This window comes from Talpa occidentalis, unplaced genomic scaffold (assembly GCF_014898055.3).
Source record: "Talpa occidentalis isolate TD23 unplaced genomic scaffold, MPIMG_talOcc4v2.1 talOcc4.5, whole genome shotgun sequence".
Lineage (NCBI taxonomy): Eukaryota > Metazoa > Chordata > Mammalia > Eulipotyphla > Talpidae > Talpa > Talpa occidentalis.
The window spans coordinates 121,404,773-121,423,630 of NW_023604861.1; the positions used below are offsets into that span (position 1 = coordinate 121,404,773).

Consider the following 18,858-nt stretch of genomic DNA (forward strand, 5'->3'; position numbering starts at 1 on the left):
TACCATTTAACAGCTCTGAAACAGATGCAATTTAAATCAAGAGGTTGTCAGCTTTTTATTGGCAGCATTTTCTTTTCTAACAAAAGTGCTCAAAGTAAATATGTCTCTTACAACTGACGGCATTTTAGATTCAATGAGTTTACTTGGCAGGAGGGAATCTCATTCTTGGACTAACTCAAGAACAATGACAACTGCCCTCAAGGATCTTCAAGTTTGCACCCTGCAGCTTTCAGCAAAGAACAAAGGTTCCCACAATATTATTTTACATGTGTTGTTCTAAAAATCAGCCAACGAAAGATGTAAATAAAGAACTTTGTTTTTTCATCCACCTGAAAAGACAAAAGTGACAAATATCCAAAATTAGTAATGATGTAACTCTAAAACAAGCTGATGAGATTACTAATTAGTTTTAAGTTTCTGAAATAAGTAGTGTTTTGTAACCAGGATCTTCAAACCAAAATAAGCTTAATAAAAATCAGGCAGATGACTTAATTTAATATATAGAATTATGGCTCTCTCTTTTTCCACTCTTAGTCACTTGTTTTAATTTACATTTCAAGGGAAAACTTTAATAATTGTTTTAGTAATTTACATGTTTTAGTAAGTGTAAATTAAATTATTAAATATTATTAACAATTGTTTTAATAATTACTGTTTTAATAATTTACATGTCAAGGGAAATTCAAAGATTATTAACTGCTAGATTGTTGCCTGCTGGTAAGATATAATTACGAAGAGATGACTTTTGCACATACTCTATTCTTTGAAATCATTAAATTGCTTAAAAAAAAAAATCCAAACCCTAGCATCTTCTAATTGCTTGTGGCTAGCCCATTAAAGCAAAAACAGTGGTCATAAAATAGAAAAGCAAATTCAATGGAAGTCTTAAAGAAAAAAAAAAACTTCTGGTGTAATTCTCCAAATTAGAGTGTTATATGTTTGAGCACCAAAGACCTCCACCTTCTAGTCCAACGGTATCAGACAGGAAACAATGCTACCTTATGACATTTTCTAGCAGCCACATTTTAAAAAACAAAAAGGAATGGGTGATACTGATTTTAATAACATTTTATTTAACTCTACATATCCAAAATACTCTCATGTCAACATATCATCAATATACAAAACCATAGAGGTATTTTATGTTCTCTTTTTCATGGCAAGTCTTTGAAATCTGATGTGTATCCAGAACTTCGAGCACGTCTCAATTCTGACCAGCCACATTTCAACCGCTCAACCGCCACATGTGGTCAGCGGCTGGCGTGGCAACATCATCTGACATTATTCTCTGAAACACTGACATAGACCCTGGCATCCTTTGCATCTCTTTTCATTTTCTCCAATAAAAAACAAGCTCCCCTGGCTGAGTCTCTTTCTGGGGCCCCGTCTTTTACGTGCCACAGTCACTTCTGTTCCACTCTATTCAACAGCGACCAGAATAACTGGCACTCGATGAGCATCTACTCTGCGCCAGCACTGACACCATGAGTCTTCGGGTTTTACCTCATTTATTCCTCACAACACAGCCAGGGAAGGCAGTAAGCGTTACCCTCACCAGAGCGCTGAGGATGGGTCAGGCAGGGGTAGAGAAGAGATGAGCTCAGTAAGTGTGACTGCAGAACCCACATCTTTTCCATGGGTCCACACTGTCCTCACTATACCACTGTGCCCACACACAGCTGTGATTTTTAGCAATACAACCCTAGCACTGATAAAGAGAGAGGGAAAAAAATGTGCACTTAACATGTGCTAGGAAAACCCAGGAGGTCAATATTTTAAGAAACAGCATATCTATTTCCCCAACTAAAGGCTCTCTTGATTAGGCAGGCAAGTAGGCAAAGATGAAGCAGAAGAAAGGTTAGTAGGAAGAGCTGAAAGGAAAACCTCTTATTAAAGAAAGGGTCTGGGCAAGAATACAGTGAAATAATCATGTGATAAAGTTCTGATTAAGATTTCTGTAGAGATTATTCCGGGGAAAACTGTAAAGATAGGCTGGCTATAGAGAAGGCAGCAATCATTAGACTGACAGTCTAGCTTTGCCTCTAAGGAAGCCATAGGAAACACAAAACAAGTCAACTATTTATTTGGAGTGTGATGATTTATGTACTTAAAGGATAGTTTCAAATTACTTAAAAAAATAATTAACAAAGAACAAGCGTGATTGGGAACACGGTTCCTGACTTCCTCACAAAGTCCTCTGGAGAAATGGTGTCATGATGAGGAAAGCTAGATGACTGGGATTTAAGAGATTCTGAGTTACTGTATGATCTTGGCCATGTCACTTAGCCCCAGAGGTTCAGTTCTCCACCTGAGGAGGCTGGACTAAGTTAAATTCTAAGATTCCTCAGACCCCAAGGTGACAAGGTTCAAAGGTACATTAGTGCCACCTAGTGGCAAAACAAATACACTGATAACAGGATAAAAACTGGCAGGTTCAAAAAGAGGAAGAAAGGAAAAAATTCAATAGACACTTAAGGAGTCCATCATTCAAAAGAGGCTGAGAGGAAAACCAGACCTCAAGAAAGGTACCTAAAACCACACACAATGATTCCTGGTTCTTGGTGTACAGTATGTGTGATGAAGATAGTAACTTGGCACTTACTAAACTCAATAATTAAAACAGACATTGAAGAGTTTGCTAACTCTAAGAGCTAAGACTAAGAGCCACTAAACGATGGCATGGATTACTTTCATAGTTAAAAGATTACTTTTTACACATGTACTAGGTGCCAGTGCTTATCCATCACAATTTTCTCTCTTAAATTATGAGCCTCCTATTCAAATATCTTTCCTCCTCAAGGAAGAAGAACCTGCAGAATGAAAAATCAGTAGCTTCACACTTTTTGCTAAATTTCTTTTTAGGAACAACTGTGTCTATTTTTTCTAATGTCACATATAATAAAGCTGAACATGCTACAACTGAATCGTAAAGCCAAGCTACACTCCGCATTCTCTCTACATCCCTGACTTATTCCCATGACCCCAAATACAGATAAATTGTTGAATGTGGCTTCATGAAACAGGAAGTGACCCAAGCCAAATCTAAGGGTAGTATCAGTGTTGTCTGCTAGTAGTTTTTCCTAAAGTTATGCCTGGAGTTCCTACTTTTTTTTTAAATGAGCACAACCAACTCTTTCATAACCAAATTTCTCATGTACTAAATTCTAAGTTCCCTTCCCTAGGGAAACACAAGTCTGCTCACTCTCTTCCCGCTCAAGTTTCTTCTAATTTAAAGTTTTCCCTTAAGCTACATGATCAAGTAAACTTTACACACACTATTTGCCTTTTATTAGATAGACTATTAATTGTTGAATACCTGCCCCTTCTTCCTGTCCTGGATTTGGTTATCACTCATTCTTATATTTGCCCTTCTTTCCAGAGAATTCACATGGGAAGTAATACAGGGGTATTACAGATATGGGGGCAGCAAAGATTTTTTACCACCATTACTGTTAAACTGCAATAAGCAGGACAGAAAAATGGCGATGTGTAACACCTATTACTGTGAACTTACTATGGGCCAGGAAAATGTCATACAGCTTACAGATATATTGGCTCTAATTTTTTCAGCAGCTAATTGTGATAGGATTATCATCTCCAATTTACAAATGAGGAAACTGAAGCTCAGAAGGATGAGGATTCTTCTATGTTGTGCGCCTTGGGGTTACTGGGATCCAGATCAGGTCTACGGCAACAGAACTTTTGCCCTCCCACTCCACTGCAGCCACAGCTACAGCCCAGATGTTATCACAGTGTTCACATTTCTTGGCACTTATGCAAGTTAAACCTTAGGAGTTTCATTTTTCATTGCTTACCAATATGAAAAAGAAAGAACAAAAAGGAAAGAATCTCTTTTTTCTCTACATATTATCCACATATGTTCATTCTGTCTTCTCCATTGGAATGTAAGCGCCAATATCCTTGAGTCTTCCCACCAGCTAATACAAGTTCACAACAGAAACTCTGGAACTCAGTTTCAAAGAGAAACACTTGCTTCTTTCAAAAAATAAAATGAAGGAGAACGTTAAACCCTACAAGTCAAGGAAGAATACAAGTTCCTGGATAATTAACAATCATAATAGAGTACTATACCCTAGAAACTTTGGTCTTATGTATAGAATGGGCTTATGTATAGAAAGCACTACCTCAGTTCCCCTAAAATTCCCTGTTCTGGCAGACTCACTTGCTGTCATGTGCTGAACTGTCCCCTATCATGTTACAACTTCACTTTGCTCCAGATGAAAGCTCCTGTGATTCTTTATTAAACGAAGAAGAAAGTTCAAAACTGATAGTCTGGTATTCAATATTTTCCATAACTTCATACCTTGACCTCAATCAAATCCACCATTCCTTCCTAATATAAGACACTGTCCTCCAGAGGCAAAACAATGAAGAGGTTAAAAGTGCTCTAGAACCAGAAAGCCAGCTTAACCCATCAGAAACTATGGGATCTGCTGAAAATTATTTTACCCTCTTTTCCCTCATTTGTGAAATGAAGGTGAAAACGTTGTGCTGAGGACTAAAAATTTTTGTAAAATAAAGAGAACAATACCTGGGGCCTAGTGAATGTTAGCTCATATTACTATGACTATTGTTTCTGCTGCTGCTACTACCACTACTAATAATACTATTATTATTATTATAGCTGAATAAAAGAATAAACAGTCAAAAGCTATAATTATCAAGAAACCTTTGCTTGCAATACTACTGGTTTCTGCTTCTGCCAGACTCCGTTCCCAAAACCTCAAGTCTTTCAATTTTTGCCTCCTTCCAAATCTCAACCATTCTTTCTAGTTCACACCAACACTCACTTCTCCTTCAAGCCCTTTCTAACCATTCAGTCTCATTCATAAGGCCATCACTGCATATCGAAGCATGTTGTCTTTTTACCCTGATGCTTGAGTACATAGCCAAATTATTTCTTTCTCTCCCTCCATTTAATCCATATAAAACACAGGGCAAGGGGTCATGTCTTGTCATAAGTCTATTCTATTCTCTCAGTTCACAAAGAAGTCACACTTATATTCTAACTTAGAATGTAGAAGTTAATAAACAGAAATTATTCTTCTAATACTAATGGTCTCATCTTTCTTCCAGTTTCAGTACAAATATTCCTGTTTCCTGAGCAAAAACCCTCCTTTCTTCTCCTTATTCTACTCTTCTCCTAAACAATACCCCCAAGTTATCTTCCCCTTCATCCACTGGACTCATTCTCCCCTTTAACCACCGAAGCCCTTCATTTCTGCACATTCCAACCATATAAAGGTCTCCAGTTATCTTGAAAAGTGTTGACTCTTCTTCCCTGAAGAACTATAGTTCACACTGTTGTTCTCATCTTTTTGACATGCTCCTAAACCAGTCTATTGGGGTTATATCCATTTCCTCACCTGTTACTTTTGCTTTAACCTCCTGAAGTTGGTTTTGAGGGTCATGAGTGAGCTCCAATGGCCTCTTTTTAGTCCTCCTTTGGCTTTATCACTAGCTGTGACATTACTGACACCTATTCTTCCTTCTTCCCCTCTCCTAAGGGGAAGTTTCCATGGATCCCTTCTTTGGGTTTCCTTCTACCCCTCTCCTAAGACTTGGATATATTTTGTTTGAAATATATTTACTGGTGCCATTTCTCCACCTTCCACCAACTGCTGGAGATGTACAAAGTTCAGGACTTGGCCTGATGTTCTCTTGTGGCCTCACCTTCAGTTCAGAGAAGCACCAACCTGCTTCTGCTCTGCCCTCACTACTGGGTTTCAGGCTCTTATGTCCAAAGGATCCTACACTGATATGGAACAATCTCCTCATCTTCAACACTCAAACTCACACCATTTTCTTCTGCAAAAGATATTTTCCCTTCCCCCTGAATTTTCTGTATCTATCAATGAGACATTTTCTTTTTTAATTATGACAACTCAGAATATTTGCCCCCTCTCTGATTCCAAGTTCTTCTTCAATCCTGCCAGTCCAAAGAGTTAAGTCTCAAAAAATTTCCCTTTGTAGTGAAGTTCCACCTACTCCATCTTTGCATCTTCACTGCTAAACCCACTGATCACTCCTCCATGACATTCATTGTATTTAAACTCCTTATAATACCACTTTTGTCATATCACTCTTTTCTTCAAAAGCATCACAGATTTCCATGTCTACTAGAGTTAGATACTTCTGAAAAAGGGCATTTTAGGCCCTTCACAAGCTTGTTCTAGCAATGTCATTTCCCAACAGAAATTCTCCGTTCTCTGCTGATAGGTTGACACAGCCCAGTTCGTTTCCACATCTGTGTCTGGTACACAGCAGATACTTAGTAATGCTTAGTTAAGCAACCACATATTGTAGTGTTCAAACGACTTCATTTTGGAAAGTGAAACAGGGCATTAAAAATTAAAATTACATGACTTTTAAAAAAATCTCATTTATTGGCCAACAAATTGTACTCAGAGTTGATCAAAAATTGGTTTATTCTATCAGGGGACCTATCAGATCATTCTATACAAAAACCATTTTCAAAAGTAAAATTATTTATCAAAAAAATTTTAAACTGTTCAAATGCTGCTTATCTGGACATTTGAAAAGAAAAGGAACATTAATCAAGCTATACATTTATTTCCATGTTTCTATAGTATGTTACAGATAAAAATTACTTCAATTTTTCTTAGTAGATACTAATAATTTAATCAGTTCCTTAGTAATATCAAATGTTAATATATAACAGATAATTAACTGATAAATTTATTTTTTCAACATGATTTTAGTACTTTATATTTTTTCATAAATCATAAAAAAAGTTGTTCTTTATTGTTATCAAATTTATAGTTAATACATTTTAAATTCTGGGGACATTTCATTGACTCTTCTCTGTAGGTCATAATAATTTTAGTTGAGGAAACAGTCCTTCTAAATGTACTGAGCAAAAAATTAAAAATAAAACTCTATATGATGCAGCAATCCTACCTCTGGATACATAAAGGAAGAAAATGAAATTATCTCAAAGATGTATCCGCATCTTCATGTTCGCTGCAGCATTATTTACAATCACTAAGACATGCAAATAACCTAAGTGCCCATTATGGATGAATGGATAAAGAAAATGTAGTGTGTGTATACACACAAATGTTATTTGGCCATTAAAAAGGAGGAAATCCTGCCTTTTGTAACAACATATGTGGACTAAGGCCATTACAAAAGTAAAGTCAAGCCAGAGAAAGACAAACACTATTATGTTCTCACTTATATGTATACAAAATCTAAAAAAGCTAAACTCATAGAAATAGAATGTTACTTATCAGAGTTTTGGGGGTGGGGTAAATGGGGAGATGTTAGTCAAAGAGTATAAATTTCTAGTAATAAATGAATAAGTTCTAGGGATCTAAGACACAGCATGGTAAGTATAGCTAATAATACTACATTATATACTTGAAAGTTGCTAAAAGAGTAAATTTAAATACTGAAATAGTTTAAAATGAAATGAGTCAATGTATTGAGTTGCTTCAAAATAATACAGGGTGGAGTGGAAACAGAAGAAACAAGATTGGCCATGAGGTAGTAGCCAGTGAGGTTAGGTGATGGGCCATGGGAAGGAACTCATTATTCTGATCTTTCTGTTACTAAACATTTTATATACTTGAATTTTTCATAATAAAAGGTTACAAAGAAAACATTCCTCCTAGGTAGATGCTATTGGCTGACCTGTGTCCACCCAAAATTCATGTTGAATCCCCGCTCCCCAAAGTGCCTAATAGGGCTTTCATGGAAACAGTGAAGATTAAATGAGGCCAAATCCAAAAGGACTAGGATCCTTATAAAACGAGGAAAAGAGACCAGAGATCTCTCTCCATGCACACAGACAAAAAGGTCATGTGAGGACACAGTGGAAGGCAGATTTCCCAACCCAGGAAGTGAGGCCTCACCAGAAATCAAGCATGAACGCATCCTGATTCTGGATTTCTAGCCTCCAGCGCTGTGAGAAAGTAAATTCTATAGTTTAAACCATTCAGTCTGTATTTTGTTAGGGCGGCCCTAGCAGACTAACACAGTAGAGATATCCAAAATGGCAATAATACATTTCAAATCAAATCCTGGACATCATTTGAATGCTTATTATTCCACCTTAGGATAAATTCCAATGTATGCCTGGTTGAAAGTATTGCTTTCAATAATTACAGCCTGCTAAAATCTCTATAAGCTAAAGTTTCTTAGAACTCCATTAAATTAAAATACATAAAAGATTTCCTCCTGGTTTTTAATACAAAGTAGCTAAAATGCAACGGGCTCCTTTTTTTTTTTTAAAGATTTATTTTTTATTTATACAAGTGCTGGGGTACAGGCCAGATGTGAGGGAAGGTGAAAGGATTCACCAGAGACAGAGTGGGGAACTGAACAGGCAGATCTACTGAAAATACACTGCTGAGGGGAGCAGCGGGCAAGATAGGAGAGGTCTGCCACACCATGTGGGAATCTCGCCAGCCAGCCAGGATCAAACCTGCACTGCAGAGGCTGCAAACAGCTTCACAGTGCCGCGCTCAACCACCTGCACCACCAGGGAGGCCCAATGGGCTGCTTTTTAAAAAAAAAGTTCAACATCATTGAAGGACACTTTGAGGGACAAATGATTTATGAAAAGGTTCTTCAAAAACTCAAAAAATATTTTTTTAAAGTTTAGTGATGGGGTGCTCGCTTCGGCAGCACATATACTAAAGTTTAGTGATGGGCAGCAAACAGAGAAAGTATTCCCTGTTACAGGAATTTTATTTTAATTCAACATCAGACATGTGACAAAAATTTCATAATTCAATTACCCAAACGATATATTTTAAAAAAATTGTAAATGACAACTAGTTTTAATTTCCAGTAGTAGAAACTTATTTGGCCTACCTTAGTCTAGCACTACCACCAACTCTGAGTAAATTTCTGCTCCAAAGGTTTTCTTGATTCAGAAAGAACATTAAATTTACCATGTTGCCATGTTCTACCAAAAGTACAAAAATACTTTTATATCTTCAATGTTTAAGTTTTTAACTAAATTTCTAATAGATTCAGAATGTCAAATGCTTCACTTTTTTTTTAAAAGATTTATTTATTTATAAAAGAAGCGGGGTACAGGCCAGATGTGTGGAAGGGTGAGAGGATTCACCAGAGACAGAGTGGGGAACAGAACAGGCAGACAGACTGAAATACACTGTTGAGGGGAGCATCAGGTGAGACATGAGAGGTCTACTGCACCATGTGGGTTGCTCCACTGCCAGTGGGGAGCGAACCGGAACTGCAGAGGCTAAGGACAGCTTCACAGCACTGTGCTCAACCACCTGCGCCACCAGGGAGGCCCAAATGTTTCACTTTTAATGGAATGCATTTCCAAAAATTTTTATTTTGAATCTACTAATCAGGTAAAAAAAAAAATCAAACCATCATGAGAACTAAATTACTGAATTTTCTATTTGAAGCAATTGACCTGACTTACAGAAAACTGGCAAATCCAGCTGCTAACAACTGCTTCTACTAAAAGAGCTAGCACATTAACGTACATGTGCAAGAAGATGCAGTATAGACAAACCCCCAGCCTAGCTTTGCTCATTTTCATTTGCTCTAATATGAAAACGCACCTCCTACAACCATATATTTTATTTTTTTAAGATTTATTTATTTATGCATATAAGAGCAGGGGTACAGGCCAGAGATCGGGGGGGGGGGGTAAGAGGATTCACCAGAGACAGAGTGGGGAACAGAACAGGCAGACTGACTGAAATGCACTGCTGACGGGAGCAGCAGGGAGACAGGAGAGGTCTGCCTCGCCATATGGGTTGCTCCCTGGCAAGCCAGGGAACGAACTCAAGCAACAGAGGCCACCAATTGCTTCATAGTGCAGTGCTTAACCCCTTGCGCCACCAGGGAGGCCCCGACCATATATTTTAAATTGTCATCTTTGGATACCTGCCTTCTTACAAAAAGCAACTACTAATTTTTTGATGTAGATGTTAAATGCTTCTTCAGGAGACAGTGTCTTCTGGTTTTCACGTGGCCAGTGATATCACTGTGGCCCCTGATGGAGTGAAAATGAAAACTATATATATTTCCAAAAACCAAGTTCTTAATTATCCTTTAAAAACACACTGTTTTGGTATGTTTGCTCTTTGAAAGTGATTGCTGCCATTAAGTATTTATTATAAACTATATAAGAAGCTGATAAGCAATGTAATAGAAAGATGGTGGTACATTTAGGCCACAAAGTAGGTGATTACACCATGACAACAAGAGAATTCAGATGATTCTTTGTGTGCTTTATTTCTGGCAGGAGTACTCTGCTGACACAGCCCTGACATCTACCCTACAATTTGCCACGTTTCCCTATAATCTTGTAAATTGGTAGCCAAGTACTGTCATGCATGGCGCAGGTGCAGTTTGGCAGGAATGTCTGATATATACCAGGGGCTTCTATAGAAAAGGCTTAAGCATTTCCTGCACCACCTTCCCAAATCTGAAGGAGTTGACTGTCCTCAGCCACTCAGAGCAAGCACAGTACATCCTACATCCTGTCCTTGAAAGGGTGTTGCTAGCTAGGTTGCATCTGGAAAGGATTGGGGAAAAAAAAGAGAGGCTATTACTGGTCACCTTTCTATTTGAGCATATTGTCAAGTGGGAGCTCTGTCCACCGTACATGCACTGAACGACTGTGGCAGACGATGAAAGTACAAAGTGGACACGTGGGTATGCATCGCCAATGGCAAGAGAGGCAAAAGCAAAAATAAACAAGGGACTATGTAAAACTAAAATGCTTTTGTACCTCAAAAGAAGCCATCACAAAAACAAAAAGACAACCTATAGACTAGGAGGAGATATTTGCCCATTACATGTCTGACAAGGAATCTCCAAAATACATAAACTGCTCAGTGACAACTTAAAAACAACAAAAAACAAACAACCCAATCAAAAAAATGGACAAAAGAACTAAATACTTATCCAAAAAAGACATTCAGATGGCCTACAGGCACATGAAAAATGTTCAAAACCACTTATTAAAAGGGAAATGCAAATCAAAACTACAATGAGATTATCAAAAAGACTGGAAACAAATGTTGGCCAGGATGTGGAGACAACAGAACACTCACCCATCACTGGTGGGAATGTAATTTGGTGCAATCTCTATGGAAAAAGTATGGAGCTACCTTAAAAATATGAAAATGAAAATACCATATGATCAAGCAATACCACTTCTGGGCATTTACCCAAAGAATATGAAAACTCTAATATGAGAAGATTTATGCACTCCTCTGTTCACGGCAGCAATATCCACAACAGCCAAGACACGGACCAAACTCAGTGCCCAACAACAGATGACTGGATAAAGAAAGTGTGGAATATGTACTCAGTGGAATACTACTCAGCTATTTAAAAAGATGAAATAGTACCTTTGGGACAAAATAGATAGATTTTGAGGTGATTATGCTAAGTAAAGTCAGAAAGTCAAAGAGAGGGCTTCCCCAGCGGCGCAGGAGGTTGAGTGCAGGACTATGAAGCTGTCCGCAGCCTCTATAGCCCGGGTTCAATTCCAGGCCGGCTAGGGAGATTCCACATGGCGAGGCAGACCTCGCCTGTCTCGCCCGCTGCTCCCCTCAGCAATGTCTTTGGTCCGTCTGCCTGTTCTGCTCCCCGCTCTGTCTCTGGTGAATCCTCTCACCCTTCTGCACTTCTGGCTTGTATCCCAGCTCTTGTATAAAAATAAATAAATCTTTAAAAAAAAAAAAGTCAAAGAGAGATACCGGATGGTTTCACTTATCTGTAGAATATAAATAACAAAGGATATATACTGAAAGCAAAAATAATTCTTAGACAATGAAAAGAATATACTGGTTACCAGCGGGATTAGGAGAAGGACAGGTTAATGGCACAAGAGAATTAGTAGAGGGTGAAAGATGTGCACATGTGGAGGTGTGAAAATGTAACCCCAAAGTTGTATAGACATGCAAATGCCTGACAATTTCAAAATTTTAATTAATTTTAAAAAAGGTGGATGTCTGTGAAAACCCATTCCAACTTCTTTAAATGCAACTGTTAGTGACAGTATTTCATTTAAAAATTTGGGACTAACAAATTAAACTGGATGGGTTACCAGAATAGCAAGCACAACTGGGACATCCACTAGTGCTTAGAAAACTCTCAAATCACAATTTTCTTCATGCTCTTCTCCTACCTGTGAAGCCAGGCCCCACCCCCTCCTCCTGCACAGCCACTCACTTTCATCAGTCAGTAAATACCTAAGCTAATTCCTGTCCCACCTCCTGCAGGAAGCCTTCCAAGCCTTGGCATCCATCCAGAGCAACAGCTTACCTCCTCTCAACTGCAGCCCTCTTGCCTGTATATGCTGGATATACATTCTGCTAGTAATAGCATAAAACCTCACAAACATGAGTGACCAGTAATTGAAGAGGAGAGTTAAGGAAAATAAGTGTTTTTTTTTTAAAGAAAATATTTTTTAAAAATGGGTGCCACCTAAACTAATTTGATATGTGAGCAATTTCTTTGTTGTTACTTTTTGCATAAAAAGTTATTATTCCCATAATAATAACTACTTAAGAGTAGGCCTAAGGACTTATGATTTAATATTGGCTCTTCCTTCTGCTTTCTTCAGTTTCTAACACTCCCATGAACTCCAAAACTCTCAGGTTGAAATTTAGTAGTTTTAGAAGTCACTTGGAAAAGCAAAAATAGGGATGTATAAGCAAATGACAGCCAGCAATCTCAAAAGCATAAATATAAATGGTACAAATGTTCTCCATTCTCTAACAAATCACCATCAACAAAACATTTAATTTTGCAGCCCATCCCTGACATAAAAGCAAACACTCCCACTTTGACATCTATTTGATTTCAGAAAGTCATTACAATGCACAAAAGTCATTCAAATAAACTCCGCCTCTCATTTTGCAATAAATTTTATCATTAAGCCTGACTGAAAATTTTCTAAGAAAAGAGGATAGAGTATTTTAAATTCTGCTTTTCTAATCTCCTGTTATCCCAGATTTAAAGGAAACAATATTCTATAGGAGCTCTCCTTTAGAGATTGCTCAGATTTGGGTCACAAGTTGTTAAGTCTACGACATTCAATTTTGCATTGTGTACTAGTTCTGTATAACTGCAGCATTCAGATGCCTGCATATTTTGGCATGGCTCACAGCCTGCCTGAATTGGATCCATATGACAAACTGCAAAACATCTTCACAAAACATCTGTTTATGCTGTGACTCTGCTTTGAGCAATTGTCATTTCTTTGTCTTGCAAAGTAATTAATTCAAAATTATATAATGAGACCATCAAGCCCTGTCAGGTTCTCCCTACAACATCCCTCATGTCTATTCCTCTTTCCTCCCACCGCCCTGAAGATGGTAAGCTGAAGTAGTGCTAGTCTCCTATCCCTGCCTGCACCTAGTATCGCCACAGCCGTATGCTGCCAAACAACATTCCTCAATTACCTCTATGCACACCACATTCCTTCATTCAAAACCAAACCAAACACAAATCAACTCTTCAACAGCTCCCTACCGCCAAATAAAAAGTCAAAGTGTTTGGCCTCACATTTAAGATCCAGCCGAGGTAAAAAAAATTAACCTGTTCACTAACTCCTTTGTCCCCCTAAACTCACACACATACTTGTTTCCTGGATTTTGCACATACTACTTATCTGCTTGGAGTACCCTCATTCCTCAATACTGCCCTTCCCTTAGTCTGTTCAAGCACTATTTGTCAAATGCAGCATTCTCTCTCCATTGTCCATCAAATCTCTATTTGATCTCTGCATAATGATTTACAAATAACAGCTCACTTAGTATTTCTTGGATGCCTCATATTGTTGGCTAGTTTTGTCTTTGTGTTTTACCAGCCTGTACCACAGGGTACAAACCAGACCAGCTTGTGATCTGCTGCTACTGTTTCATCCTCTGGCTTAATGCTATGCACACAGCAAGCAATTAGTACATATTTAACAGAATAACTGGTTAATGGCATTATCTATCTTTTACTCATTCAACAAATATTTGCTGAATACCCAATATGTGCTAGGCACTGTTACAGGCTCTATGGAAATACAAACTGCAAATAAAAATTTCTGCCTTCAACGGACTTAAACTGGAGGACCTGCTTACTTTTTAAAGTTGTTATACATAATATTAGAAGGTGCTAAGGAGAAAATTAAGCAGAAATGGAAAATAAGTAGTAAGAGATAGGGGTGGAAGGTAGGGATGTGATTTTAAATAAAATGATCATGGAAGGCTTCTCTGAGAAAGTGACATTTGAGCAAAGATGTAGTAGTCTATTATAAATGAGAGTTTTAACTAGAATTATATACCAACTGTGCTTGTCTGCCAGCAACCCTGGTTGATAAATGCTTTTGAGTGGTGAAATAGAAAAGCAGTCATAAAGAAAGTTTGGTTTAAAAAACCAAAACTGATTATCATTAAAAAATAAAGCTAATCTCTTATTTATTTATTTTACACTTAATTTTTTAAAAGATTTATTTATTTATTTATGCAAGACTGTGGTACAGACCAGATGCGTGGGAGGGTAAGAGGATTCACCAGAGACAGAGTGGGGAACAGAACAGGCAGACTGACGAAATACACTGCTGAGGGGAGCAGCGAGCAAGACAGGAGAGGTCTGCCACACCATGTGGGATTCTTGCCGACTGGCCGGGATCAAACCTGCACTGTAGAGGCTGCGGACAGCTTCACAGTGCGGCGCTCAACACCTGTGCCACCAGGGAGGCCCTATCTTACACTTATTGTAAAGGTCCAGTCTTTGTATTATTTTCTTCAAAGTATAAAAAGATTTTAAGTAATAATTAAAATTTTAACTAATAAACAAAAATATTTGGATGTAAATATAGACATCTTTTTCTTAAAGTGATCAACAATCCCTTCTGTGTTACTCTATACAAGTTTTTCTTATTGATTTCAGCAACTATTGGCAGAGGCCTAACATAGTCTCTAATTATGACTCATTTCATTTCTAACTTTCTGCTCAAAATGGAAGCTAACTTTAACAGTTATAGTTGGGTTAAGGACAGTTAACAGAAAGAAATAATGAAATGAAGTAGGAAAGCGAAAGTAACAGAGAGGCATAAGGAGAAATCCAACCTGTCCACTTTGGATGACAAGCAACACTAGAGAGACTGAGTCCTAAGCTCCCAAATACAAGCATGCCAGTCATTAGGACAGAAAATGGATGCTCATTGAGTAAGAATCAAAATCAAAGGAAAACCTAAGAGCTGAGAAGCAGATGGGGTTTTATGAACTGTCTGACCTGCATGGGATTAATCTTCACAGAGCGCTCGAAGCACTGCACACATTCTTTAAACTCCTTGTTTCGCAGATGAAGGAGGCCCTTGGAGCGCTGAGCCCGAGCACTGCGGTGTCCAGACAATTCCCAGGCCTTATCATAATGTGAGTGGTCTCGGAGGACATCTCCCAGCAAACAATATAAACTTGGCGTTTCTTTCTTCTCCAGCTCTTGTCTAAGAATTTCTTCTGCCTAGAAATAACAACAGAAATAACTAAATAGTTTTTTAGCACATATTTACCTTTTATCCCACATGACCCAAAATTGTATTTTCAAAGTTTGAAGTGACAGATATACCTACTTTTTCATTTACCTTTTCCAAATAAGAGGAAAGCAAAAGAAAATGACGATGGTACAAGTACAAAAGAGGAACAAGAGTAAGAACAAAGATGAACACTGCTGTGGTGACACCAGGCTTACTCCATGATATGGTGATGTCCCCTTTGATCAAATATCCAGTGTTGAAAAGTAACTGAGAACTTCAGGTAGATGCAAACAAAAGGGTTATATACTGAAAAACTGCCATAGTGGATTTCATTTACATTTATGATGGCATATTTTCTGCAAGTAATTATATTTGGGAATTTTGAGGTTTGAGGGGAGACCCTACTCTAATGAAGCACCACTAAGATTCCAGGAAGCATCCTGTTATGGATACAACATATCAGGAAAACTATTAATACTTGAGTAAGAGGAATTATCAAAGCAAACTGCCCTTCCTAGCTGGGATTTGTGCCTTGATTTTGTGAATTAGAGGAAGAAGTTAAATTTCTAATGTGTGATATTGCCCTCATCTAACATTACATCTGCTCAGTATGCAGGGATTAGGAATTGACAAATCAACAACTGCAAGTACTCCTGGCAAAGAATGAAAGGGGAAAAAATGAGCCCTAGATTCAGAGGAGATACTAACTATAAGAAACTTTTTTTGAGACTACAGGAATGACAGAATTAGGAGTAACAGCTAGAGACTGTTCCCTGTTCTAAGGGAATGAAAAATCAGCAAACTAAGAATGTAAAGTGACACTAAAAGTCAGATTTGTACACCTGACAACAAAAGATTTACGCTTAAGAAAAAAGTGTGTGCGTGCGCACGCTCGTGTGTGTGTCTGTGTGTGTGTACGCGCGTGTGTGTAAATAAACTTTGAGCATAGTTTAATTCCAGCCTTCTCCTATGAAGTAGAGAGTAAAAGTGGATTCTGATTTTGGCTAATGTATTAACTGGTTCTCAAAGACACGGAGATTGACCAGTGGAAAGATGTTCTACCATCCTGTCACATTGAGTAAGGATGGCAGGGCAGAGAGAAGAGAGCCTCAAAGCACCTTCTACTCAATGCTGACAGGGACAATCTGAGCAGAAGGAAGTTTCTCGTAATCCAAATTCTTGTTCTATGAGCAGCAACTGAGGGTGAAAAGTGCAAGACATCATATCCCACCCAAATAGTCACTCCCTGCTAGACTTCTATGTGGTGGTGCCTAGTCCTATTTACTCTCTCACTGGCCAAAAGTTCACTAATTGCTTCCTACATTTATTTTTGTGACAACACCAAGCACTGGTTTGAACAATGTAAATACTCCAGGTTCAAGATAAAACAATTAAATAAAAAAAAAAAAAAAACCAGGCCTAATTATTCAATCAGCTGATCATCTCTTATCCACACTACCAAATTATAGATTTTGCTATTTTTCCCATTCAAGTGAGGTCTTCAGGTTTTATCTTACAAATGGAACATCTAATTTTTAAGGGATTAACAAAAACCATGATGGGAGGCAGGTGTGGGGAAAGGAATGGGGGTTTTAGAGGAAAGGAAGGTCTGATTTCCAGTTTCAAACTCTGCCACATACTAAAGCTAATCAGTTCACATTCTATCAGGTGTTATAGATATTTATGACAATGACAGAATAATTTTATAGAGAATATAGTACACAACACACTCAAGAATTGCATTACCTATTAACAGCATGTTCACATTGTCTTAAACATCTACTGAGCAAAAACAAAAATTCTTGAAGGCACCTATTTCTATTTCTAAAGCTAAAATGTTAAAATGAGAAAAGGAAGTGCACATAATTAGTTTTTGGAGGAAATACATAGCAGGGGTTAGAGAGATATCTTTCAATACATGTAAAATCCATAAGGAGTGTCTACTTGGGAGATTTGCTTCAATGCAGTAACTATTCCGTGAACACCTACTAGTCATTCATTCAGTAAACATGTCTGAATGCTTACTATGTGCTAGGCCTGTGCTGAGTGTTGGGGAGACAGCTGTACATAACGGATACAAGTCTCGTTCTTAAACAGTTTATAGTTCAGCAGGTGAGATAAGCGAATAAATGAGTTCTGATTATAGTGCTGAATAACACTGGAGACCACCACCAAATCTAGCAGGGAGGTATCAGAGAAAGCTCCTAGTAGAAAGCATGAGCTTCAGGGTCAAGGAGAACCCTGAAGAGCAAAGCAGGCATTAACTGAAGGAGAACAAGTTCTAAACAAATAATGGCATTGACAAACTCCCTGAGGTGAAACAATACTGCCAAGTCAAGCAATTACAAGTAGTTTAGTCCTTTTGGGACTTTGGGTACAACCTGGGTGAACAAGTCCAAATGGGAATGAGGCCAGGATAAAAAAGTAGGATAAAGGGATAAAGTATAAAGCAGCAGGAGCTCCATCATGAAGTGATCTGCGAGCCATTCACACTAACCAGCTCCCACTGAATCTTGGAGACACAGCAAAGTTACAAAAGGGAGGACACAACTCAGACTTGTCTTTGGACACTCTAGCTGGTGTGGGAAAAGAATTTGTAGGAAAACTTTTAAATCATACAGAGAAACTATCGTAGAAGATAAAAGTCAAAACCACAAAACCAAAACATCTGCTAAAAGAACCGCAGTTGCTGTAGAAACGAAGCACTCACCATCTTTTTTTTTTTTTTTGCAATATGCATTTTATTTTTTATTATTTTTTAATATTTTATTTTATATAATTCCTATATCATTTTTCATCTTTGTACAATGTACGCATTTTCATTTTGGTTATATTCCCCATACAAAGGATAATACTATTAGAGTTCGTAGATGCAATGATCTGCAAATGTAGCATAACAAAGTGTGGCATAATCTCAGGTAAGTCTTGTTTCTAGAAACAACAGAAAATAAGACAAGTGCCAGACCTTACTTCACCATTCCCTTTACCCCCACCCACTACAGGTAGCTTTTTAGAGCTCTGTCTTTGTTTTTCATTTAGGGACCAAATTTGCTCAACAAAGTAAAAATTTGTCCTTAGGCTCAAGGAAACTTGTAGAAGTGTGCCAGATAACTTCAAAAAATTAAATGCTAACAGATGAGAACCAGTTCTGACCCCAAGGTCAAGAAAAATTAATCTTAGCTATTTTGCCAATGGTCATTAAATAACAAGAATTTCTGTAGGTAGTGTCTAAATTAGAAAGTCTGAGCCCCTACGATAGAGAGCTTCAAACACAAGCACCAGAATACAATAATTAGAATTAGATACTTTTCCGAATTTGCCTTTTAAAAATAAATTAC

The 18,858-nt window shown here is 37.8% G+C and overlaps 1 protein-coding gene across 1 annotated transcript in view; it reads right to left on the reverse strand.

Moving 5' to 3' along the window:
• Positions 1-18,858, reverse strand: part of TTC27 (tetratricopeptide repeat domain 27) — a 117,893-nt gene that overhangs the window by 34,957 nt on the left and 64,078 nt on the right. The window contains exon 13 of the mRNA XM_037528249.2: positions 15,280-15,507. Coding sequence (XP_037384146.1) covers positions 15,280-15,507 — 228 coding nt within the window. The remainder of the gene's footprint in view (positions 1-15,279; positions 15,508-18,858) is intronic.